Source organism: Bos indicus x Bos taurus, chromosome 6, assembly GCF_003369695.1.
Source record: "Bos indicus x Bos taurus breed Angus x Brahman F1 hybrid chromosome 6, Bos_hybrid_MaternalHap_v2.0, whole genome shotgun sequence".
NCBI classification, from domain to species: Eukaryota; Metazoa; Chordata; class Mammalia; order Artiodactyla; family Bovidae; genus Bos; species Bos indicus x Bos taurus.
Window position 1 is genome coordinate 72,497,103 of NC_040081.1, and position 26,262 is coordinate 72,523,364.

The window sequence follows — 26,262 nt, forward strand, 5'->3', positions numbered from 1 at the left end:
ATTCAGTGAGTGATGTGAACTTACCTATATCTGTGTTTTAATAATTCTGGTAACTGAGCAGAGTAGATTGGAGAGGACATTGCAGGGACTTAGGAGCTAATGATAGTAGTACAGGTTAAGAGGTGAGGAGCTGGTTTTTTGCTGTGACATTGGGAATGGACGGTTTAGTTTTTTCGGGAAGTTGGGAAATAGAGTTGACAGGATATGTTTATTGATGCATGAAAGGAGGAAGTCAGAGAGAAAGATATCATGAGATTTCTAGGTTGGGAGATAAAGGGAGGGGTGACACCATTAACCATGATAGGAGATTTAGGAAGAGGAAGGAGGATGGATTGTTGTAGGTGTGGGGAAAGAGGTGATGTGTTATTAGGTACATTGAGATTGTGTTGATTACTTTATATCTCTCTAAGTATTACCGTACTTACACAAGTATTACCTTGCTTAGTGTTCTGTAAATATTGAATCTCTGTGTTGGGTTCAGAGGCCTCAACCTGGAACAAGTTCTGGGATGGGTTAGTGATGTTTGCTATGGTCAAAGGAATGAGAGTTGGTAGCATATAACACTTAGTGGCTGATGTTTGCTAAGTAGTGTTGTAGGTACTGGGATACAACGGAGAACAAATCAAGTTAAAAAAACCCCACTACCATCCAAATGTTTGGAGATAGGCCATAAAACATTTATGTGGCATGTTAGAACTATATGTCATACATTTGCCATCCTTGCTGTAAGGGTCAGTTAAGTTACAAGAGTGAACAGAATTATCCAGGGCAGATTGGAGAAAGGAAGGATGGAAACTGTTGGACACTGAGTGGATTATATGTGAAAAATATGACTTTGCCTCATTTTAGTATTTGCCAAAAATACGATAGTGTAACAGAAATGCCCAAGCTCTATAAAGATTTGTTATTGTTTTCTAGGTATTAAATCGCCTGACTTTTGCATCTACTCTTTCTCACCTGCGTCGTTTAAATTCTCCCATTGGTAGAGATGGCAAACTAGCAAAACCTAGACAATTGCATAATACATTATGGGGAATGGTGTGTCCTGCTGAGACCCCAGAGGTAATACATTAGAATTTACGTTTAAGACAAAAAGTACAAGAATTATCATGTAGAGTATAATTACTTTTATAAGTAACTTTTAATTTTATTTAATTATTTAAGTATAGTATAGAACTAATATTATAATTTTGTTTTTAGGAAGTAAGAATATATTCTGAAACCAAATTGGAGGGGAAGTGTGGAAAAGAATTTTGCAAGGCATGTTAAATCAGTATGAGTAATATGTACTTTATTTATTCCAAGGGCCATGCTGTAGGACTTGTGAAGAATTTAGCCCTGATGGCTTATATTTCAGTTGGATCTCAACCTTCTCCAATTTTGGAATTTTTAGAAGAATGGAGTATGGAAAATTTAGAAGAAATTTCTCCTGCAGCTATTGCTGAGTGTGTATAGATGCAATTAAAAAAAGAAACTTGTTAATTTTTGGTTATAGCTTATTACAAAGTTACTAAGTACAAAATACTTTTGGTTTTCTATTTTAGTGCAACCAAGATTTTTGTTAATGGCTGTTGGGTTGGAATACATAAAGATCCTGAACAACTTATGAACACACTCCGGAAGTTGCGGCGTCAGATGGACATCATTGTGTCTGAAGTAAGAATCTTTAACTATTTAAGAGGACATGATCTCTGGGATTTCTGAACAAGGCATAAGGCTAAATGAAAGTTGTCTTTACATTGATATCTTTCTTGAACTGGTGTCCTTTGAATTTTAAAGTGCGTTGTCAAAAGTCTAGATAATGTTTTGAGTTAGATTTAATAATAAGGTATTGTTTACTTTAATGCCTTAGATATATACATCTAAAGTTTTGACATGTAATTTATTACTAAATTATATTTTGGAATTCAGATTACATTTTAAAGTGTATTCTTGTGAGAATCTTTTTGTGAAGCTGACAGTGCTTTTAAAGAAGGAATGATCATCTCTGATAACTTCCTTTGTTGGAATCCAGAGATTGATTCTTGAAATGTGATACACCTCTATTAGATTCTTTTATGTTTAGGTGGATGTTGAAGTGCTCTGGGTATAGGATTTTGTTTTTTAATCATCAAAATACCAAATGAACTTTATTCCTCCCCAAAATATGGCTTTTGCTTTCAGTGTAATACATTGAGGGCTGGGCTCAGGCTTTTTTTTTTACTTTCCCAAATCTGCACCTTTGGGTCTTTCTGGGTGAAAGTGGATTTGGAGAGAAACTAACATACTTAAGCTGGCCACCTGTCTACCTAGCAAAGCAGAGAATCAAGGTTTGGCTACTCCAAGTCTTCCTCTAGCAGGCAGACTCTGGGTTTTGAGCCAGGGGTATTTAGAGCTTGAAGTCAGGAGCAGCTTGCTTTACTTGAGGGCAGCAGGCAGAGAGAGAGAAAGCCCAAGAACCAGCATTGTGTTTTTTATGATTGAGAGTTTTGTTAATGTCATTTGTTTCTGTTGAGGTTTGCTGTGGTCTCTAGGATAAAATTTAAGTTCTTCATGCTGTTTAGGCCTCTTTACCTTTCCATGGGCCTTTTCCCTCAATCTGAAATGATTGTGCTGCCTGTCCCATGCCTCCTCAAAAACGGGTAATAGGGAGAAGGTGTTTTTTACTTTTTTTTCTAAGATAAATCTCACTAATTCTGAAAAACTCTAGTATTAACTCTTGTCTTCTTCAGGATACTTTACCTGACCCCCCAGTTTGATTTAGATCAGAGGTTGGCAAACATTTTCTTTAAAGGAGCAGATATTAAATATTTTAGTCTTTGTTCACCTTACAGTGTCTGTTGTGTATTCAGCTGTGCTGTTGTAGTGAAAAGTAGCCGTAGACAGTACACAAATCAATATAACTTTTTTAAAAAAAATAGATGGCAGGTAAGGGCAGATTTGATCTGTTGGGCTCTTCACTGAGCCCCTGATTTAGACCTATCTCTGTGACTATATATAGCATATTTTCCTTGAATAAGTTATGACAAAATGCATATACCAGATAGTAACTATTGATTTATGTGCCTGCTTCTCTCACTATACTGTTAATGTCTCAGAGGCAAGGAATGTGTCTTAATATGACTTTGTATTTTCAGTTCTGAGTGTGTTTCCTGATATGTAGTGTCTGACAGTGAGTGAGTGTTTGAACTGTAAATCGGCCCTGTGTCCTTGAACTGGGCTGTTTAATCTCCTATTGGGGAATGTTGTTAGGAGCCTCTTAGTAGGAGAATTGTATATATTTTTTAGGAGTCTAGTAGTTTTTCTTTTCCTTTATGTCTCCTGATAACCAGAGGTTCTCATCTTATCCATTTATAACTTTAGCTTTGTGTTGGACCTGTTAGGCTTTCCTGTCAGTAGTCTTCTCGAGAACACCTATTTCCTTTGGAATACAAGATTCTATTTGGCCTTTGAGGAGACACAGCTCAGTTTATATCTCTCTGTTAAGACAAAAGAGCTATATTCTGTTATTGTAATATAATATTTTATATTCTATTAGGAATTCTCTAAGGATTCAAGGAAAGCATTTGAGAATGCTGTTCTTGGTGTTTTTGCTCTCACACACAGTTTCATCTCAGATTTTTTCTAAGGATGGGAAGTGGGCTAAGAATGTGGGACATTTTCTTTTTCTTGGCTTTTGACTCTTTATACTTTGGGAGAACTTAGTGTTTTTTGATTAAGCTTTAATGATTTGCTGTTGTTTTAAAACTGAATAATCCAAACTTTTTCTTTAAATAAACCCAATCTTTTTTTTTTTTTTCTATGGCTACGTCGTTATGTGGCTTGTGGGTCTTAGTTCCCCCACCAGGTATTGAACCTGGGCCCCAGCAGTGAAAGCGCAGACCAACAGGGAATTCTCTACCCAATCTTTTCTTTAATAAAAGTATCCAGTTGTTATTTCACTTTTTGAAAGTACTTTTATGTAGAAATACCAGTCTATTTTTCCATTTCCCAACTCATTAGCAATTCATTTCTTAGTTGACTTTTAAGATTATATATTAGATCTAGAAAATTCACTGGAAATTTTTATTTGTTTACTTCTTGATATTGGCACTTCAGATTCTGTAGTGCTTTTAATATTATGTTCTTTATTGTAAATTTTTCCAAAATATTTTTGATATTTTCCAGGAATATATTTTCTAGCACTATCCAGTAGAAATGCAATGTAAGTTACATAGACAATTAAATTTTTGTAGTAGTCATGTTAAAGAAATTAAGGGAAAAAAAAAAAAAGGTATTTCCTGGCGGTCCAGTGGTAGGACTACGTGCTTTTTCTGCCGAGGGTATGAGTTCAGCCCCTGCTCGGTGAACTAAGATCCCATGAGACACGTTGTGTGGCAGAAAAAAGAAAAGATAAAAAGAAATAGATGAAAATAAATGTGTTTTATTTAGCTTAATACATCAAAAATAGTATAATTTCAACATATAATCCATGGAAAATTATTAGCGATAAATTTTATCATTGAAATTCAGTAAGTAGTTTATACTTAAAGCATATCTCCTTTTAGAATGGTCACATTTCAAGTGCTTAGTAGTGACCTGTGGCTAGTGACTGCTGTATTAGACATATAGATTTTAAACCATTTGCTGATAGACTATCATGAGAAGTCAGGCTTACGATTGGGAAAGCTTGATTGAAGCAGTGACACAGGGCTGGATATTGAAAGGTTACACAGTGAAGTATATGTAATTATCAGAGACAAAAATAAGAAATTGTCACATACTAGTGTTTTGATATCCAAAATACATTTTATTCATATTTTATTTTGCATGACATTACTACCAGATGTTGTTCAGCTCTATAATTATCAAGGTTAAATATTTATCTTCTATAAAATTTTAAATTATACCTAGGTTTTTAGCATATTGAACAATGATCAACTAAGATCTGTTAGTTTTATCTGATAATTTATTAATGTTATTTTATCTCAGCCTTAATGATACAGAGAAGATATAAATTCATGAGACTATTTTGTCTTCTTATGTGTAGGTTTCTATGATCAGAGATATTCGAGAGCGGGAGATTCGGATCTATACAGATGCAGGCCGTATTTGTAGACCACTTCTAATTGTGGAAAAACAAAAGCTGCTTTTGAAGAAGAGACACATTGATCAATTGAAAGAGAGAGAATATAACAATTACAGGTGAGAACATGCAGTTAGGAAAAAAATGAGATATAATTAAAATGAGATATAATTAACATGACATAAAACATTTTAAAGTATCATTGAGTGGTTTTTAGTATAGTCACAAGATAGTACAACCATTGCCACTATCTAATTCCAGAATATTTTCTTTGACCCAAAAAACAAAGAAACTCTGAACTCATAAGCAGTTACATTTGTTGTTCTTTTTTTTTTTTTTAAGTAAGAGACTTGGGGCTTCCCTAGTGGCTCAGACGGTAAAGAATCTGCCTGTAATTCAGGAGACCAGGTTCAGTCCTGGGTTGGGAAGATACCCTGGAGAAGGGAATGGCTATCCACTCCAGTATTCTTGCCTGGAGAATTCCATGGACAGAGGAGCCTGGCAGGCTACAGTCCAGGGGGTCATTATCAGTTGTATACAACTGAATGACTTAACACTTTCTTTCAAGAGACTTGTATCGTCTTATTTAAGAATAAAAGTCTTTGTGACATGGTAAAGACTATCTCTACTAATAAAAAATGACCTACATAGGCTCTGAGCTTCCACTGCTCGGAGGGGACTCAGGTTTGATCCCTGGTCAGGGAACTGGAATCCCACATGCCATGTGGTATGGCCAAAGAAAAAGAAATAACCTATGTGATGAAGTAATATATAACATAATATGAAAATATACTAAATTTAATTAAAAAATCTTTTACAATTTATTACTAGTGATATATGAATGTATATAGTTTTGTTGTAAAAAAAAATTCAAAAAATAGATGTAATAAAATATATAAAAGCCTCCAGTTCACACCTTCCTTTTCGAAAGTAAGTACTGTTACCAACTGGGGTATATATTCCTCCAGACATTATTCTTTGTTTTTATATACTCACCCCCTAGCCTCACAAGTAGGTTCTTTAGATCAGAGCAGATAAAAACAAACTAATAGTAGTTACAGAGCCATACTTTATGTGTATTGTTCAGTAACTTTTTTTTTCCCCACTGTTAACAATAATATATGTATTTTAAGACTCTTCCTATAAGAGTACATACAGATATAGGAATACTCTTTATTAAGTAGGAAGCCTAGTTAACTAAGATAGTTGAGGAAGTAAGGAAATTAAATGAATTCTTCTTTAGTTGGCAGGATCTTGTGGCCAGTGGGGTGGTAGAATATATTGATACTCTTGAAGAAGAAACAGTGATGCTTGCAATGACCCCAGATGATTTACAGGAGAAAGAAGTAGCTTATTGTTCCACATATACACACTGTGAAATTCATCCATCAATGATTCTTGGTGTCTGTGCCTCTATTATTCCTTTTCCTGATCATAACCAGGTTGGTACCAGTTTTTAACTATGCTTTGTGAGGAATTGGGGGGAAGTAAAATAAAAATTAGAAATTAGTCTATAGTTTCTTCTGAAAGAAAAGCCTTGTAGTGTAAAGGCTATGGATTACAGCATTTAATATGCATAATTCTTGTTTTTGACTCTTAATAGCCATAATTGCTTATTCCAGAAAAAGTAGAAACTTTACCAACCATATTTCTGGTTTATGAAGTACCCTGTAGAGTCTGTTTATTTAGAAGTAAATACATTTTCATTGATTGTGCTTTTCATTTCTACTTTTAGTCCCCTAGAAACACATACCAGTCTGCTATGGGTAAGCAGGCTATGGGGGTTTATATCACCAACTTTCATGTTCGTATGGATACGTTGGCCCATGTTCTGTATTATCCTCAAAAACCACTTGTGACTACACGGTCTATGGAGTATCTACGATTTAGAGAGCTGCCAGCAGGTATGTTCAGTTTTGTTCTACATTTTGTAAGATCCTGCCATGGTTAAGGCATTTTTGTGGGTGCTTTGAAGGATTAATAAAATGCATATGACACAGTCTCGGTTCTCATAGAATTTACACTGTGGCAGGAAAATATGAGCACAATTAAATAAAAAGGTAAATGTGTGGAAAGTATTATGATGGAGATATAGATTCCTTTGGAAGCACAGAGTGAAAGAAATGATTGATTCCTATTGGAGTCTAGTGCCAATTTCATGGGGGAGGTAGCATTTTGACCCAGAGTAAAGTTGACGAAAGGGTAATTGAATTTGAGAGATGGTTTGAACTAGGGCCTAGAGGCATGAAGGCAACTGTCAGTACTTAGTTCAGTGTGGATGGAGTGTAAATGCATGGGAATGGTACTTGATCTCATGAGATGGAAACAGCGCGTTGAATTTTATTTTGAGAATGAAAATGTCTAGCCTTTTTGAACACGGAAGTACTACAGTTGGAAGTTTATTTTGGATGTCATGCTGGCTGCCACCTAAAAAATAGAGTCAGATATGGTATTAAGTAGGGAGATAACTTAGAGGTTCTTGCAGTGGTCTAAGTGAGAATTGGTACCGTTCTTACTAAGAAGTGAAAAAGTATAAGGGGTTGAAACACCTGTTGAAATACATTTGATAGGACTTGATTACTGTTTGGATGTGAAATTATGAAGAGAGGGAAGAAAGGAATTGGAAATATTGTTGGTCTTCTCGGCTTGGGTGATCTAGCAGAGAGAGAGACTATTAATAATATTGGGAGCATGTTAGAAGAAAGAAGAGGTTCTATTTTTAAAATTAAGTTTTATTGGATTATAGTTGATGTACAGTATTGTGTTATATTCTGCTGCACCGCACAGGGAGTCAGTTATACGTACATCCACTCTCTTTAGATTGAAAGAAGAGGTTTTAGAGGTAAGATAACAAGTTCAGTTTTTGACATGTTGATTTTGAGTTGCTGCCACATCATCTCAGGAATGATCTTCCAACAGTGAGTTGCAAATACAGTTAGAAGAAATGTCAAATCAAGAGCTGTGAAGTTTTTGCTATGTTAATGATAATTATAGATGACTGAAATTGCTCAGGGAAAATTCAGAGTGAGAATAAAGTCAGAGACAGCCAGAACTTGGGGAAAAGAAATCAGGAGGAGAAGAGATTTGAAATGAATCTGATAAGGAGAAAACCCTGGAATTTCCAGGAAGAGATTTCAGAACAACAGTTTCTTGAAATAGTGCAGAGAAGTCTGAAGGGTATAAGAGAGTTGAATATAAAGGAGACAGCATGGTTCTTCCACACAGTTGTTGTCTTACCATATTAGCACAATTTTGGCTTTGACTGTGGATAACATTTAGTAAAGTGTACCTTGTAAATAGTGGCTTTAAATCATTTACTGTAATATGGGATCTAGCATTTTGATAGCAGATTCTCAACAGCTTAGAATGATTTAAGAGTCCTCCACAAGGGGTTACTCTTGTCTAGAAAAAGAAACTAGAAAAGCAGAATCTGTTACTCTGTCTGCAGTGTGCCGGGATCTTTGGTCTGTGTTTGCAGTGCCGGTGTTTTCTTGACATTTAGATGATAGTTTCTTAATGGCTAGAGAAGAAAAGAAATATTGTGAAGAATTGAATTTGAAATAGAATGTTCCTTTGGCACTGATATGAAGTGGTAAGGGCATGGCTGGTAGGGACCACGTGCCTTTCAGTTTTGTTACTGCTTCATGCCTTAATCTTGTCAGCTATTTTAAAACTTTATTTTGAGATAATTTAAAGCTTGCAGAAAAGTTGCAAGACTATTAAAAAGAACTCCCGTATACTATCCATCCAGATTTCTGGGTTCACATTTTACCACACTTGCAGTGTTCTTTCCCTTTCTTTTTCTTCCTAAACCTTTTGAAAGTAAGTTGCAGGCCTGGAAGCCCCATCACTCTTTAATTTTTCAGTGTATATTTTCTAAAAACAAAGATATTCTGCACAGCACATCTGTCACCATCAGGGGGTCAGCACTGATCCCCATCTAATCAGTAGTCCCCAAATTCAGATTTTGCCAGTTGTCCTCATAATGTCCTTTATGGGTCTAGGGTCTAATCCAGGATTCTGCATGTCTCTTTAGTCTGAAACAGTTCTTTGGTCTTTCCTTGTCTCTTACGACCTTCACATTTTTGAAGAGTCCAGTCAAGTTAATTTATACATTGTCTCTCAATTTCAATTTGACTGTTTTTTCCTGTGGTTTATATTCAGGTTATGAATTCTTGGCAGGGCTAACAGAACTGGTGCTTCATTCTTAGGGCATCATGTCAGGAGGCATATGCTGTCTCTATGTCCCATTGTTAGTGATTCTAACTTTTATCATGTAATTAAGATAGTGACTGTCAGGCTTCTCCACATTTTATTAAATATAAGTATTGTACTTGCTCAGTTTGATTCAGTCACTCAGTCATGTCCTACTCTGCGACCCCATGGACTGCAGCATGCCAGGCTTCCCTATCATGAACTCCTGGAGCTTGCTCAAACTCATGTCCATCAAGTTGGTGACGCTACCCAACCATCTGATCCTCTGTTGTTCCCTTCTCCTCCTGCCTTCAATCTTTCCCAGCATTAGGGTCTTTTCCAGTGAGTCAGTTATTTGCATCAGGTGGCCCAAGTATTGGAGTTTCAGCTTCAACATCAGTCCTTCCAATGAATATTCAGGACTGATTTCCTTTAGGATGGACTGATTGGATCTCCTCGCAGTCCATGGAACGCTCAAGAGTCTTCTCCGACACCACAGTTCAAAAGCATCAATTCTTTAGTGCTCAACTTTCTTTATGGTCCAACTCTCACATCCATACATGACTATTGGAAAAACCATAGCTTTGACTAGACGGACCTTTGTTGGCAAAGCAATGTCTCTGCTTTTTAATACACTGTCTAAGTTGGTCATAGCTTTTCTTAGCGTCTTTTAATTTCATGGCTGCAGTCACCATCTGCAGTGATTTTGGAGTCCAAAAAAACCCCAACAAAGTCTGTCACTGTTTCCATTGTTTCCCCATCTATTTGCCATGAAGTGATGGGACCGGATGCCATGATCTTAGTTTTCTGAATGTTGAGTTTTAAGCCAGCTTTTTCACTCTTCTCTTTCACTTTCATCAAGAGGCTCTTTAGTTCCTCTTCACTTTCTGCCATAAGGGCAGTGTCATCTGCATATCTGAGGTTATTGATATGTCTTCTAGCAGTCTTATTAAGTGAGTAATAAGTCTTTGTTAGAAGATACTTTGAGAGGATGTAAATATCCCATTTTTTATCTCACATTAGTTTACTGTGTAAGTGTTGCCAAATGGTGATCTTCTAATTTTATCATTCTTTCCTTTTTGATGCTGAAATCCCAGATTTTCCAGTGAGAGCATCTTCAAGATGACTCCATTAGGTCCTCATCATTCTTTAAGCACTTCCTTACCTTTTGTTTCATCTTGTGCCTTTCTTCCCCTAAACTTGGACTTGGCCATTTCTTCTTTTAGTGAAGGATAGTGTGTGGAAACCAAAATCTGGGTGCTAGGCTTGGTCCTTGGTATTAGAGTGTCATCATTTCTAGGTCCTCTCAGCTGCTGGAGCTAGGAAAATATATGCATGCATATACTCCTCTCACTTTTAACTATTTTTATATCTATATATACTAAAGAACTATGAGTTTATACCATATCTCCCAGTACAACACTGTAGTGTTTGTTTTAGAACTCCATTCTCTGACAGTGAGAAACCTGGCTCCCATTGTCCCCAGTATGTTGAGTTATTTGCTACATCTGTTGATGTAATGGCAGTCCACTCCAGTACTATTGCCTGGAAAATTCCATGGACAGAGGAGCCTGGTGGGCAATAGTCCATGGGGTCGCAAAGAGTTGGACACGACTGAGCAACTTCACACACATCGATGTAACCAATCTCCTGACCCTCCTGGCTCTGTCCCTGCTTGATATGCCAGCTGCATTGACCAGATTCTGATCTCTAAGGCGAAGGGGCAGACTGGGTTATCTTAAGTGATCTTTTGATTAGTATCATTCCTATTTTATAGGGTACTATTACCTTGGATGGTATCTTCTGGGAGCAGAGATCCTTGTGACAGAAGTTCACCTTGATTTAAAGTGGCTCAGGGTACTTAGAGCTTCCTTAGTGCTGAACTGAGGTTTGAAGTGGGTGGGGACAGCCTGACTGACAGATGAATTGTAATCCTAGATTTCACATGTTGATAGTCTTTGGAATAACAGATAATGTTTTAAAAATTATTGGTATATTTTGAGCAGTTTGTGAAATACCATCCAAAGTACTTCACACATATTATTTCTAAGCATCATAAAAGTTTTGTGATGTTTTTTCACCTACAAACTGCCTCAAAGCTTTTGTGATGATTAAATGGTTATATCCACTTAAAACTCATGGCTTTGTGCCTACCAGTTCATAAGGGAGAAATAAATGTTAATTGATTAGTAATAGTGGTGGTTGTATCTTCTCTGTTTTACAGATGTGGAGACAGGATCAGAAAGGTTATTTGCCCAAAGTTGTACAACTTATTTTGTAAACCCAGAATGCAAACTCTGGCTTTTTTTTTTTTAAGACCAGAAATAGGTCTTTCCTCCATTTTCCTTTTTTGTTCTCTTTCCTCTTCACTACACTGTTTTTTGATTTGGGGCTTTTAAGCTAAGAAGAAAGTATTAGAAATAAAATTCAGAAGTTTACTGCTTTTAGCTAAATTTATCTGATCTTTCAGACTTGCCTGCGTACCTTGGATAAAGGTTGTAGGATGGAGGAGGTTGCTTCCTGGGATGCAGTAGATATAGCGTGTGTGGGCTATCAGGGGTTGTCACAGCAGAGGAGGAAAGCCCTACAAGGGCCAAGACCATTTAGCATCTACAGGCTCTGTCACCTGGACGAGAGGGAGGGCCATAGGGTAGCTCTGTATGTCGTGAGGATGTGCAAGGGAAGTCTTGCCCATTCCATGTATCACAAACGTCACGTAAGTCCTCTTGCTGGCTTCCATAGCAGTAGGAGCACATCACATCTCCCAAGACCCTGGGATTTCTGCAAATGTCATCTATCTTCAGGTCCCCCCTACCTTGAGGATCCTGCATCTTTATGTACTTTCTCTGCATTATACAGCTTGACCGTGTTGATGGATACTTACGTTGCTTCTGTACCTTAGCTATTATAAATAGTGCAGTTATGAACACTGGGGTGCATGTATCATCTGAATTCGCGTTTTCATCTTTTCTGGATATACGCCCAGGAGTGAAATTGCTGGATTATGTGGTAACTCTTGTTTTGTTTTGTTTTTTCTTTAGTTTGCTAATATTTTGTTGAGGATTTTTGTGTCTGTGTTCATCAGGCATACTGGCCTGTAATTTTCTCTTTTTGTGGTATCTTTCTCTGGTTTTGATATCAGGGTCATGGTGATCTCATAGAATGAATGAGTTTAGGAGTGTTCTGTTCTCTGCAACTTTTTGGAATAGTTTCAGGAGGATAGGTCTTAATTCTTCTCTAAATGTTTGCCTCTGTAGCCATCTGGTCCTACTCTTTTGTCTGTTGGAAATTTTAAATCACAGTTTCAGTTTTAGTACTTGTGATTTGTCTGTTCATATTTTCTAGTTCTCCCTGGTTCTGTCTTTTTCTAAGAAGTTGTCCGTTTCTTCTAGGTTGTTCATGTTATTGGCATATAGTCACTTGTTGTCATCTCTTCTGACTCCTTATATTTGTGTAGTGTCAGTTGTAGCTTGTCTGTTTTCATATCTAATTTTTGATTTGTGCCCTCACCCTTTTTTTCTTGATGAGTGTGGCTAAAGGTTTATCAGTTTTGTTTGTCAATACTTGATATTTTAAGTCTTAAGGTCTCATTAAAAATAGTTTTGGCAGTAGCAACTAAATAAAATTGAGGTAGAAAAGATAATACCACTTTTCTTTGTAGTATAGGGAGAGGATCTAGGAGCAGAGCAGGGCTGCGAAGAGAGGAACAGGGTAGTACCAGGTCAAACTTAAAGTCAGGAGACAAGAGCTGGAACCTGATTCTATTGCTTATTAACTTTGAGATCATGGATAAGTCTTATTTTGTTAGATCTTTCTAATAAGGCAAATAATAATACTTGCCTTGTTTATGGCACAGGGTTCTGGTGAGAACCATGAAACCTGGTTGGGGGAGGGACTTTATAAATATACGGTTACATGTATATAATCACTGACTAGAAAGTGGATACAGTGGGAGTGACTACTATTAGGATTTGCTTATATTAAACATTTAACCATCAGAGTAGTTTTCTCACAGATTGCTCTTCCAGGAGGAGTAGACTTTGACAGTTACCATGGTGAAAACATTTGCGGTAAATATAGTTAAATAGGATAGATTTAAAAGAAAGAGGTGATTTTTCTTTGTTTCTCATGTGATGCTTTAATGTTTGCTATTTGAATATACTACAGGTATCAACTCAATTGTAGCCATTGCATCATACACTGGATATAATCAAGAAGACTCTGTTATTATGAATCGTTCAGCTGTAGACCGTGGCTTTTTCAGGTCAGCTATTTATAACAGTTTCCAAAATACAGATATAGTGGAAATATTAATATTTTAATTTTTTAAAAAAGTTTTTTGAAAATAGATGTGGGAACTTCCCTGGTCGTCCAGTGGTTAAGACTCTGTACCTCCAATGCAGAGGGCATGGTTCCCCTGGTTGGGGAACTAACATCCCACGTATCACATGGTACAGCCAGAAAGAAAAAAAAAGGTGTGACGTGTGTGTCCAAATTTTTTGAATGTTAGGCAAGAAGAAATGTTGATCTGACAGCAGAGAAATTTTTCTGTTAAGATAGGTAATCTGTCTCCATTCATAAAACTTTGTGGATACCTGTCAGACATAGGTTGTTGTATGGTTGCCTGTATAGGGGTTAAAATGGTGAAATCAGCTCTAAAAAGTAAAGATAAACCTTAAAGTTTTAGGACCCTTAAATAACTACTGTTAAAATTATAGTATTTTTCTTTTTCAGTCTTATTTTCTGTTATTCAGTTTGATTGTCGAACATTAAATCACAAATCCATGGCATGTGAAAATTGGTTAAAAAACTGAGAATTTAGAAGAGAGGATAGATTTTTTCTGTATAGTTGTCAGAGGATATCAGACCAGAGTTGGACATTATAGCTTAATATCATAAATTTCTCAGTAGAAGCACTGGGGCAGATCCTGGGTGACCATCTCTGAGGGCTATTATGGGAGGGATTCTTATTTTGGTCGAGGGTTGGACTTAGTATTCCTGTTCTCATAGTTCAAGCTGTGTTAAGTATCAAATGTTACATGGGTGACCTGTGTAATAGCTCTTAGGACTTAAGTTTGACCCTTCATACAGTTAACTCCTGTCCTAGATTCATAGTTTAATTGCCGTGGTTAAAATTACCAGATATCAACTAAGTAAAAATTATTGGTATGTTCTAAGTTGTATTATTAAAGGAAAATAAAGTTCACTTTAGAACCCTGTATTTTTAGGTCTGTTTTCTATCGATCATACAAGGAACAGGAATCTAAAAAAGGGTTTGATCAAGAAGAAGTTTTTGAGAAGCCTACACGTGAAACTTGCCAGGGTAAGTGATACTGACAGTGAAATTATGGAATTCAAAGTTAACTCCTGATTAGTTTTTCTGGGTTTTGTCTTCCCACCCTCCTTTATGCAGTGTGGGAGTATGTTTGCTAGTCATTCTTAGAGCTTATATTTAAGGAAATAGATATATTTGCCTGAAGTCTTTACAGCTGGAGTGGGCTTACTATAGTCCTTCTATTCTGCTAGGTCTGTTCTTCTATCCTTTTATTCTGTTAGGTCTATTCTTCTATCCTTTTATTCTGTTAGGTCTGTTCTTCTATTCTGCATTGAGGAAAGGATTTAGGAAAGAAGAGAGGCCATATAATTGCATGGGACACACCCAGCCTCATTCTCACTTGTACTGTGTCCTGTCCCTTAGTTTACGTATTTTCATGGGAACTTCCTCCCCTCTTCACATTCTGATGTGACCATAGTGTTTGTCTGGCCACAGTATATGTATATATTTAGCAGATAAATAGTGAGAGAATGTCTACAACTTTGTTTCTTCTGAAAAACTCAGATTTATTTTCTAGTTACTGTTTTTACAGACATTTAAAAGCTATATACAGCTTTTGGGATGGATGGGATGTCCTGGGGGAATATCTGCTACAGTTTTGGCTTCTAACAGTATTGCATGAAGTAACACGTTTTTGTACTCACATTTCCTGTGGGTGCTTCTGTGTAGTAGTGAACTGATTTTCAGTGGAGTTAAGGTTACAGTTTAGATTTCAAGTTTTCTGTGGGAGATTTTGTATAGAGGACATAGATAACTCTTTCTCATGTAATATAGGGAGCAAAAGATGGCAACACATTTATCCAAAGTCACTTAGCAAATGGAGAATCTTGATTTTCCAGTACTCAGTCCAGTGCCTTTTAAGGGCATGTTACTGTAACATGTGTTAGATATTCCTGTGAACTTCTCTTTGGTTAAAAGGGATGTATATATTTGCTTTTTAATCTTTTTGAGAGAGGGATTATGTGACATTTTAAATACTTTTCTTTATGGTATTACCATTTCAGAAAATTCTCTTTCTTCTCAGGTATGAGACATGCTATTTATGACAAGCTGGATGATGATGGTTTGATAGCTCCTGGAGTTCGTGTATCAGGAGATGATGTTATTATAGGCAAAACAGTCACCTTGCCTGAAAATGAAGATGAATTGGAGGGCACTAATAGACGCTATACAAAGAGAGACTGTAGCACTTTTCTCAGGACTAGTGAGACGGGCATTGTGGATCAGGTTATGGTAACTCTCAACCAAGAAGGATATAAATTTTGTAAAATAAGGGTAAGTATAGCTTTGTCATATTGTTGTTTATAGAAAGTAAACCAGAATGACCTAACTAAGTTATTTTTGTGTGAATTTAGGTACGCTCTGTTAGAATTCCACAGATTGGAGACAAATTTGCTAGTCGACATGGTCAAAAGGGTACTTGTGGTATTCAGTATAGACAGGAGGTAGGTATCTTTCATCACCTCTGACTCACAGTTTTATTGATCATTTTATTAAAATGTGCTTTAACTTAAGAGCCCAGAGGCAGTAAAGGCTTGACTTTCAGTTGTAGTGCTGAATAAGTAGGTGAACATCTATATTGAGGGCTTCCCAGGTGCTAGTGGTAAAGAACCTGCCTGCCACTGCAGGAGACATAAGAGCTGCAGGTTCGATCCCTGGGTTGGGAAGATCCCCCGGAGGAGGGCATGGCAACCCACTTCAGTATTCCTGCTTGGAGAGTCCCATGGGCAGAGGACCCTGGCAGGCTACAGTCCATAGAGTCGTAAAGAGTCAGACACGACTGAAGCAACTTAGCATGCGTACTATGTTGAACAGAGTTTAGGACATAGAAAAGTTCAGATGAAGGGGAATCAGTTCTAGTTCTGTAGCTAAGAGATTTAAGTTTTTCAAGTGTCTTTTTAAAAATTCCTTTATAGGATATGCCTTTCACCTGTGAAGGTATCACCCCTGATATCATCATAAATCCCCATGCCATCCCCTCTCGTATGACCATTGGTCACTTGATTGAATGTCTTCAAGGGAAGGTAAGAGATTTTCTTTACAGATATAGGTCTCAAATTGATGTTTCTTCCAAAGTGTTAGGTGATTTCTCTCATTCTGAGCCAGGGTACTGTGGAAAAAGCCAGTGTGACACTTACTTTCCTGCTTTTAATTGGTTTGATTATGTCTGTCTGTCTTTTTGCAAAAATTTGCAAAGTTACGACTAAAAATTCTTGCAAAATTTACTATATCCAGTCTTTGAATATATGGTTATTCTTTTGATTGGTTTTTTTCTGTAAGTGGTGGTTAGTTCATTGTGAACCTAATGGTTTTATAGCTGTAATATTAGCTATGCATGTGTCTTTCAGTGGAGGTTTTCTATTTTTAAGGATCTTATTAAGGTAGAGTAGCTACAGCTTAACACATGGATGGCTTGGTTTTAAGGATTAAAATGTCATCTTCCTTGAATCAGGAAATATTTGAGAGTCTCATTCTTTTTGTATGTGGTCTCACAGAGAGCTTCCTATTTGAAGACTTAAAAGGTAGTTTGTTCTATTTTATGTAAGATGCTAATAAAATGAACCCTATGTTACAGCTTTCCATAACATAGATATTTAAGTTAATTTGTAACCTTAAGTTCAAAATCTTCCCCCCCCTTTTTTTTTTTGCATTCTTGTACAATTTTAATTCAATTCTTGCAACAACCAAGTAGGTGAGTCAGTGACAGTGTTAATGGGACATATTCAAAGATATCCAGAAGCCAGGAGTAGAAGTGAGCTGGAATGCTCCTTACCATGGTGACCCCAATTCCATGACCCCAATCTTCCCTTTCTTAAAAAGGTGTTTTTTTTTTTTAAACTGACTGTATTTGTATTAACATAGACTTCTAAAGAGAGACAGAAGGAAGCAACCTTTTAAACATTAGTTTTCTTTTTAAAGGTATCAGCTAACAAGGGTGAAATTGGTGATGCCACTCCATTCAATGATGCTGTTAATGTGCAGAAGATTTCTAATCTTTTATCTGATTATGGCTACCATCTCAGAGGAAATGAGGTATGTTTGCTTTTACACTGGTTATTTGTTAAGTATATTCCTTTTTTGCATGTGTGTTATTTCATTCTTAAAAAAATAAATCTTTCATTGAAGTATACCACATACTTCAGATATATACATAAATCATAAATGCTCAGGTTGATAAATTTTCACCAAGTGAACACAGGTGTGACTGGCACCCAGACCTTAAAGAAAATGATCAGAATCCTTTTATGCCTGATGCTGTCTCGTGTCTCCTTCCAGTCACTACCTTCATACCCCCACCCCAAGGCAATTACTCCTTTTACAGCATAGATTATTTTAGTCTGTTTTGATTTGTATAGAAATGGAATTGTATAGTATATGTACATATATTCTTTGAACTTGTTTAGTAATTTTTAAGTCTGTACTTAAAAATCTGCTTGTTTCAGGTCTTATACAATGGATTCACTGGTCGAAAAATCACATCACAGATTTTTATTGGCCCTACTTACTACCAGCGTTTGAAGCATATGGTGGATGATAAGATTCATTCTCGTGCTCGGGGACCTATTCAGATTCTAAATAGACAGCCGATGGAGGGTAGATCTCGGTAAGAGAGCTGCATCATCGATCTTATATAAAAGAATTGTTCTCATATTTCTTGAGTCCAGGATCCTAAAAGGCTTTTGTGTGGGAGTTGGTATCTTTTGATATTTATCATGTTAGAAATTAAAACCGAGAAAGGTTTAAAATATTTATTACTTGGTTTAAAAAATAACAGTAACAAATTCATTATATATTAACATAAATAACATTTTAAGTGAAAAATATTTTCTGGATAAATTTAGTGATAAGTGACATTGGTTTATCTTTTTGCAAATCTTTTTTTTTTTCTTTTTGCAAATCTTCTTAATGAACTGGTTCGTGAGAAGATAGCTGGATTCTTGATTCTTGTGTTTGCTTCTGCATTTAATCCATTGCAGGATTTCATTTTTTATAATTAACTATGTGACCTCACACAGATTTATGGCTGAAAGGGAAAAATATTTTAGTAATTTTCAGGTGACTGAATTTTTTTTTTTTTTTTTGATGCTGCACTAGAGTGACAAGTTGTCCTTTCTGAAAGGTTAGTTGTGATGTAGAATCTGGAACCACTTAAATGAATCTTTTATATTGAAATCCATTGGCCTGTCTTATACTTTGAGTGTATCTTTTATACTTATGTAGTTTCATAGTCTCATAATTGGTTATTTGGAAAATATTTTCATTGAGTTGTGTAGATTTTTACATGTTGACACATTTCATTATATCAAAAAAAAAAAAAATTTCACATTTGTGAATATCACCACCATGTCATCAGAAAGTTTTTAAGTATTGGGAAGTTATCAAGCTTAGAGTGTTGGATAGAGGTTTTCTTTTTCTAAAATTCTCTTTCATTGAAACTCTGCTTTTTAATCATTTACAACAAATATTTAAAATTGTTTTCCTTGAGTGAAAAAAATGTCTGCCAAATATCTTAAGGCTGAATTAACATAGTTGGTGCTAATGTTGGCAAATTAACATGATTGGTGTCAGCTGTTTTTTCAGGTATAAAAGATATTTCATGATAAAAGTGACTAGTTCAGAATTGTGCAAGCACTTCAAGGCCACCATCTTTAGTATACAACTAAAGTGCCTTATGAGAACTCATTTTATCAGACTGTTAAAAACTGTGTACTCAGGCATCAAAGTTGAATAAAACTAATCATTTTTTTTACTGCTTCATTAATGACATTCTTTATATAAAACTGGTTTTCTCACCCTTCAGATACACTGGAGAATATGATTGCTAGTAAAGTATGGTTCTACCCACCTGATGTGTTCAGGTTCCAGCAGTTTATTCAGTTACTTTTGCAACTGTCAGTGCAAATGTCAACACAGTGAAAGAAACAAATGTGTCATTAGTATTATTATAAAAACAGTTTTCACCCTTAAGAGTCCACAGACCACACTCTCAGAACACCTGCTTTAGAAGATAGGAAAGTTATAAAAGCAATCACCGTACCTCCTTAATATTATTAAATATCTAGTGTTTAGATTTTCTTGACAGTTGCATAGTTTTTAAAAAACGTTTGTTGGTTTCAATTAGGATACAAATATAGGCCCATGGTTTGTAGTTGATTGATATGTCTCAAGTATTTTTTCCTTAATCTATGGGTTACCCTTTAACTTTTTTTCCTTGCACTTTATTTGTTGGATTGTTTGTCATGGAGGGTTTCTCACAGACTGGATTTTTTGAATTGTGGGATCTTAGTTCTCCAACCAGAGGTTGAACCTAGGCGCCAGCAATGAAAGCGCTGAGTCCTAACCACTGGACTGCCAGGGAATTCCCTCTCACAGTCTGGATTTTTGTTGATTGCATTCCTGGGCTGTGTGTGCCTATTTCTTGTAAATAGCTAATTGGATTTAGAGCCTTGATGAGGTAAAGGGTTTGTGTTCTTCAATAGTAATACTTAAAAGGCAGTATTCAAAGTTGTATACTTTCCATATCTGGTTGTTTTTCTTTTGTGACTTCAGTAGCTATTAATGATCATTAATGTTCATTACCTAAAACCTTTAATTAAATAGGGATTGCAGACTGATGAGATTCTAATTTTATCATTCCTTCATTTATTAGCTGGAATACTTTCATAGAGAGAAATTTTGTTTCATCATCTGGTTACCTGGTGACATAGTTCATATAGTAAAAGACATGATAAATGCTTGATTCTTTGCTTTTATTTACCAGTTTTCAAAATAATGGGTCTGTTACTTAGAATCCTCTAAAGCTGACCAAGTGTTTTGTTTTTGGTAATATCATTAGAAGCTCTTTAATCATATGTATTTTATTAATATATATATATATATATATATATATATATATACGTGTGTGTGTGTGTGTGTATATTCCCATGAAACCATTCTTTATCTTTTATATAGAAGAATATTAAGGAAGCCATTACCATCTACTTGCCTGCCTATCAGAACAATGCATTTCATTTCACTTACTAAGCTGGGGAAACCTGTGACTGATTCACCTGTTCTTTCCATTACTTGTGCCAATGTGCATTTATTGTTTCAGGTTTGATTGCTTGGGAGTCTCACTCGTGGAGAAGCTACTTTATTTAGATTAACTTTTATTATTACATTTTTAGCATACAGATGAATTCGAATAAGTTAAATGATAATGTTACAAGATTTTATTCTGTACTACGTCATTGTATTTTATTTGAAAAAGTATATGCTATACTTAAGAAATTAATGTGTTTACTCTGTTTGGGGACCTTCTAGTGCACATCAAATAGTTGGTAGACTTCTTAGCCTCCTAACCATGTTGACAGAAGACAAGAGTAGAAAAATTGGAGTCTAGTTCTCATTCTTTACTGCTAAGTCGCTTCAGTCGTGTCCGACTCTGTGTGACCCCATAGACGGCAGCCCCCCAGGCTCCCCCATCCCTGGGATTCTCCAGGCAAGAACACTGGAGTGGGTTGCCATTTCCTTCTCCAATGCAAGAAAGTGAAAAGTGAAAGTGAAGTCACTCAGTTGTGTCTGACTCTTACTGCAGCCCACCAGGCTCCTCCGTCCATGGGGTTCTCCAGGCAAGAGTACTGGAGTGGGGTGCCATCGCCATTCTTTACTAATGTTACTTTTTATACTTGCCATTAGTCAAAGTGGTATTGATAATAGAAAACCAGCACGAAATAGCCTGTTGTTTCTTCCCGTAATAGTGATGGTGGCTTGCGTTTTGGAGAGATGGAACGAGACTGTCAGATCGCGCATGGAGCAGCCCAGTTTCTAAGGGAGAGGTTGTTTGAGGCGTCAGATCCGTATCAGGTTCACGTTTGCAATCTTTGTGGAATAATGGCAATTGCGAACACCAGGACCCATACATACGAATGCAGGGGCTGCCGAAATAAAACCCAGGTATGTACAGACATTCCTGGCAGTTATTATCTATTCAGGATATAACCATGTTTGCCTCATCATCCAGGCAGATTTAGTGTGGTGAACAGATTGGTGTTTTCACAATTTTGGTAGCATTTTTCTGTAAGATTCCTGGTTTTAAATGAAGAAAAAGATATCAATTCTGTTTTTCTAAAAACTAATTTAAGTTTTAGCGTGGTAATTTCTGTAAGCTGTTCATCTTTTGGAAATAATAAGGTCTTGTACAAGGAATTTTAAACAATGAGTGTGTTTTTTTATAAAAAAACTTTTCATGGAGAAGGGTGAATATAAATTAAGTCTGACAAAAAGGGTAAAATACCAAAGCCTGTTAGGAGAAAGAGCCACCATAGGCCAAGGTGATAGGATGAGTGTTAGCAGCCCACTCGTTTGTTCATCGCCTCTAGTGCCGAGTCTGTGACTCTTCCTGGGGTAGGGAAGTGGGGTTGCTTCAATACAGCTTTGCTAATTACCTCTTTTTTCTCCTTCCCCAGATCTCTTTGGTTCGAATGCCTTATGCGTGCAAACTGTTGTTTCAGGAACTCATGTCCATGAGTATTGCACCTCGAATGATGAGTGTTTAGCTCTTTTAAAAAATCCTTGTGTCTTGTTTCTGTGATACAGCTTAAAAAAATTTTTTTAAACAAAAATGTACTGCGCTGTGAGAAAACACATTTTATTTGTTTTAATGATACGCATGCTTTTCTTCTGTAAATAGACAATAAATTTTTGTAGATAGTCTTGGTGTGTTATCTTAATTTCGTATTTCACTGTGTAAAATCAGTGAATATAGCTAAAGTGTTAGTGGACTGGATGAAAAGAAACTGGTTACTAGGCAAGAACAGGAGGCTGTAGTTACCCATGACTACTTTTAGCTATGCAGACTAATACATTCTGCAGGTTTACAGCTCAGCACCTTCACCTGTTTAAAAAAAAAAAAGATAAAAACTAGTTACACATATGGATATGGTTTTATTTTCTAATTTTGAGGTAGTGTAGTGTTTCCCAATAAATGAAGATGTTAAAATGTGGGATAAAGAATGTGAGGATAACTTGATATGGTGGGCGGTGGGAGTGCTCTTTGAATTTGAACTACCTGTATATGATTTTTAGATGTGGAAGGTGATTTTTTTGTACTGGTCCATCTGTAAGAGAGGGACCTTATTATAGAACTGGGAGAAGCACATTTCTTAGATGAGCAAGATAAGCTAGAGAGAGACTAAGGAACTTTCCTTTGTCTTCCAGTTCTTATTCAGAATTGAAAGTGGAATAATCAGTGGCAGAGCTGAGGCTCAAACACATGCCTCTGAGCTACTGCTGTTCGTTCCGTCACTTGGCTTTACACATCTTGGCTGAAAAGAATCTGACCAAACACATCTTTACTTCATATTTCTTCCTTTCATACCACAGCTGAGTGGTCCACACAATAGAATGGTTTTTACAAATGCTCACAATAAATTTTGTTTTTATTTTTAGCTTAAGAAAAAAACAAGTTCAGACATCAGTCTAACAGAACTATATAAATGGAAAGTAGCATGACTCTCATACCGCCAGGATGGGTGCTTAAGAGGAAGATTTTGACAGTGAAGTGGATGGAGGCAGAACAGAATTGAATACCTGCCAATATACTCTTTCAGGTTTTTTCTTATAAAAGCTCAAAGTGAAGGACCAGAATTGTCTACAAATCATTTCCTTTTAAATTGGAATTTAATATAATAGTCACATCATCAAGGAAAATGCAGTGAAGATAGAAAGTTATGGGAAATATAAACCATTCTAATCAGGTTTGAGTTTTGACTCTTACATGTAAGATAAAGTAAAAGCATCTAAGTCATAGTAATAGCATTCCATCAACCACTGAATGTTCTTTTGGAGCCATGCACTCTAAATTTTGATTACATACTTAATGCCGTTCCCTTGTGGATTCCTAACATCAACAGAATTTCATTAAGAGCTGTCTGATACTTTTATACTTGGTTCTGTGCTTTATTAAACAGAAGCACTAAGTAAACAAATGTTAGCCGCTCAGTTGTGTCTGACTCTTTTGCGACCGCATGGACTGTAGCCCACCAGGCTCCTCTGTCCATGAGATTCTCCAGGCAAGAATACTGGAATGGGTTGCTATTCCCTTCTCCAGGGGATCTTCCCAACCCAGGGATCAAACCCAGGTCTCCCACATTGCAGGCAGATTTTTTACTGCCTGAGCCATAGGAAAGCCCAAACAAAAGCTCTAGTCATTTTTAAATGCTTATGAGATATATTACCTACCTTTTTTCACTGGTATTTCATGTAAGGCATCAACCACTGTAATTTTTGCTGATGCTGAAGCCTGTCCTTGGGAATTGGATGCATGGCACTCATATTCTCCGGCATCTTCCTTACTAAGAGGAGATACCTGTGAAAGAAAAAAAGATCTTCAGTTTCTCTGTGGTGGTCATCTTTTTCCAGTGGCCTCAATTAAGTCATTTCATGTTTCCTAACATGACCAAGAGGGTTCATGGCAAAGATACTGCTAGAAATAGTACTAGTCCTGTGCTAGGAGTAATTATGTAGCTATCAAGTGCTCTGCCAGGAGGATTCTTTCTCTGAGAAAAAGCCATGGACTTTAGATCACTGCATAGGTTAAAAACAAGCTAGGTGCACATATCCTTGTTTGAGGGAGACCTTGGTGTAGGTATGTGATCTAAGATCTAGGGACACTAGCCTTGCATGTCCATGGTTATCAAAAGTCAAGTAAAATAAAGTAATAACATAAAAATAATGCTTGGGTCATTTAGTTCCCTTTTGCTTTGAACACCTAGGGGGCAAAAATTGGTTCTCATTTATTTGGTTGTTTCCAAAACATCCTAATAAATTCCAGCTGTTTTTTTTTTTTTTTTTTTTTTTTACGTTTCCTCTGAAAGAGAAACAGCTGCTCTGTGGTAAGACTGTTCTAAAGAGATGTGGCTGCTAAGTCACTTCAGTCGTGTCCGACTCTGTGTGACCCCATAGACGGCAGCCCATCAGGCTCCCTTGTCCCTGGGATTCTCCAGGCAAGAACACTGGAGTGGGTTGCCATTTCCTTCTCCAGTGCATGAAAGTGAATGAAAGTGAAGTCGCTCAGTCGTGTCCAACTCTTAGCGACCCCATGGACTGCAGCCTACCAGGCTCCTCTGTCCATGGGGTTTTCCAGGCAAGAGTACTAGAGTGGGGTGCCATTGCCTTCTCCGATAGAGATGTGGAAGAGCAGGCAAATACTTTGAGCCTGGCAGTACATTAGGCACCTTCACCAGGTTTGCTGTGTCTTAATTCTAAGAGTGAAATATTTGTCAGCTCTTGGTACTCACCAGCACCCAGCCAGTAACTTCATGCTTTTCTGGACCACCCCGGGTCTGAATGGCCAGGTTGTCTCGGTCACCAGGCAAGAGTTCTGTTCTTTGAACTCCATAGTGACCCCTTTTTACCTGCAAAAAAAACGGGGAGGCAGGGGAATAGTCTGAGTTCTCTGCACTGAATCATCAACTTGGAAGTGGTCAGTATTTCTAGAATTGCACAGGGTATACATGAGAATTTCCAGCTGGATTAAGCCTAGCAGTTTCCATGTTACTCTCTCCTAAATACTTACGTAGAATATACATTCTCTTTTACTCCTTCCTCTAAGCTTGTATATTTAAAATTAATGTATTTTTTTGCATGCTTGGGGAATATAAACTCATACTTCCCTGCCACTGGCTACCATCATTCATTCACACCCTTGTAAATCCTGCTTGTCAGTGTTGGGCCTTGTGTGCCCTATGCCATTTTGACAAACTGTCACTGCCTTAGGTTTGATACTTGGGACCTTGTGTAAGAGCCCGACTCCTGGAGCTCTTCCTCTAACAGCCTCATCAATAGAAAATAAGTCCAAAGCCAATACCGTCACTTTGTTCAGAGGGCTAAGGGTTTGTTCATCAAGTGATTTACTAAAAGGCCTGAGAGCAAAAATGCCTGTCAAGTACAAGCTGTCATTGTTCTCTTACAGCAAAACTTGGTGCGTATACCTGTGCATGTCATGATGAGGTTCAGAAAGATGAAGAAAAAACTCAGTTTCCTTGGCTTGAGGCCACTAGTGAATACTTCTACTTTCCTCCCCTCATTTAAAAAGGCAAACTTTTAATACGTGTTCATTATATAAACTTTTGAAAATATTATATAAAGATTCACAAAACAATAAAATTTACCCATAACCTCTCCATATATATGCATTTAGCATAAATTTCTAGAAGCAGAATTGTTGAGACACAGAGTATAAATATTTTAAGGCTTGTGATAACGGTAGGTTTAAAAATACATATCTAAGAATACACGAGGCAATGTTTATTTCCATCCCAGGCCATCTATAAGAGTTAGGTTGATGTTTAGTGCTATTAACCTTTGTAATTAGAAAGATGGATTTACATTCTCAAATAGGTAGTTTTCCTTTCCTCTTATAATTAAGCAAATCTTGAGTTAGACCATAGTATCTAATTTTTTTGGACACTTTACATCAGAGTTGCTTCTCTTACTTGTGAGCCCATTGCCACCACACAGTTACTAAGCTGTTGTCTCAGCATCAGAACCACCCTTTTATTTTTTCTGCTTCATGACACCGGGCTTGGCACTCTGTACACCATGTGGAATCTAGGCTAACTCCTACTCTATTAAACAAAAACAAACCCTAGGCGTTACTGATCTGGAGTGGCTGGTTTTCACCTGTTTGCTTTTTTCCCCCTGAGAG

At 36.8% G+C, this 26,262-nt stretch overlaps 2 protein-coding genes across 2 annotated transcripts in view; one reads left to right on the top strand and one right to left on the bottom strand.

The window, feature by feature from the left end:
* Window positions 1-22,268, top strand: part of POLR2B (RNA polymerase II subunit B) — a 43,893-nt gene extending 21,625 nt beyond the window's left edge. The window contains exons 11-25 of the mRNA XM_027544585.1: window positions 919-1,062; window positions 1,306-1,445; window positions 1,545-1,656; window positions 5,009-5,163; window positions 6,288-6,486; window positions 6,780-6,948; window positions 13,406-13,502; window positions 14,467-14,561; window positions 15,598-15,848; window positions 15,929-16,018; window positions 16,490-16,597; window positions 17,493-17,606; window positions 18,017-18,177; window positions 21,314-21,509; window positions 22,022-22,268. Coding sequence (XP_027400386.1) covers window positions 919-1,062; window positions 1,306-1,445; window positions 1,545-1,656; window positions 5,009-5,163; window positions 6,288-6,486; window positions 6,780-6,948; window positions 13,406-13,502; window positions 14,467-14,561; window positions 15,598-15,848; window positions 15,929-16,018; window positions 16,490-16,597; window positions 17,493-17,606; window positions 18,017-18,177; window positions 21,314-21,509; window positions 22,022-22,111 — 2,121 coding nt within the window. The 3' untranslated portion in view covers window positions 22,112-22,268. The remainder of the gene's footprint in view (window positions 1-918; window positions 1,063-1,305; window positions 1,446-1,544; window positions 1,657-5,008; window positions 5,164-6,287; window positions 6,487-6,779; window positions 6,949-13,405; window positions 13,503-14,466; window positions 14,562-15,597; window positions 15,849-15,928; window positions 16,019-16,489; window positions 16,598-17,492; window positions 17,607-18,016; window positions 18,178-21,313; window positions 21,510-22,021) is intronic.
* Window positions 22,188-26,262, bottom strand: part of IGFBP7 (insulin like growth factor binding protein 7) — a 77,833-nt gene continuing 73,758 nt past the window's right edge. Inside the window, exons 3-5 of the mRNA XM_027544588.1 lie at window positions 24,854-24,970; window positions 23,796-23,922; window positions 22,188-22,449 (exon numbers count right to left, since the gene is read on the bottom strand). Of these exons, the coding sequence (XP_027400389.1) occupies window positions 22,430-22,449; window positions 23,796-23,922; window positions 24,854-24,970 (264 nt within the window). The 3' untranslated portion in view covers window positions 22,188-22,429. The remainder of the gene's footprint in view (window positions 22,450-23,795; window positions 23,923-24,853; window positions 24,971-26,262) is intronic.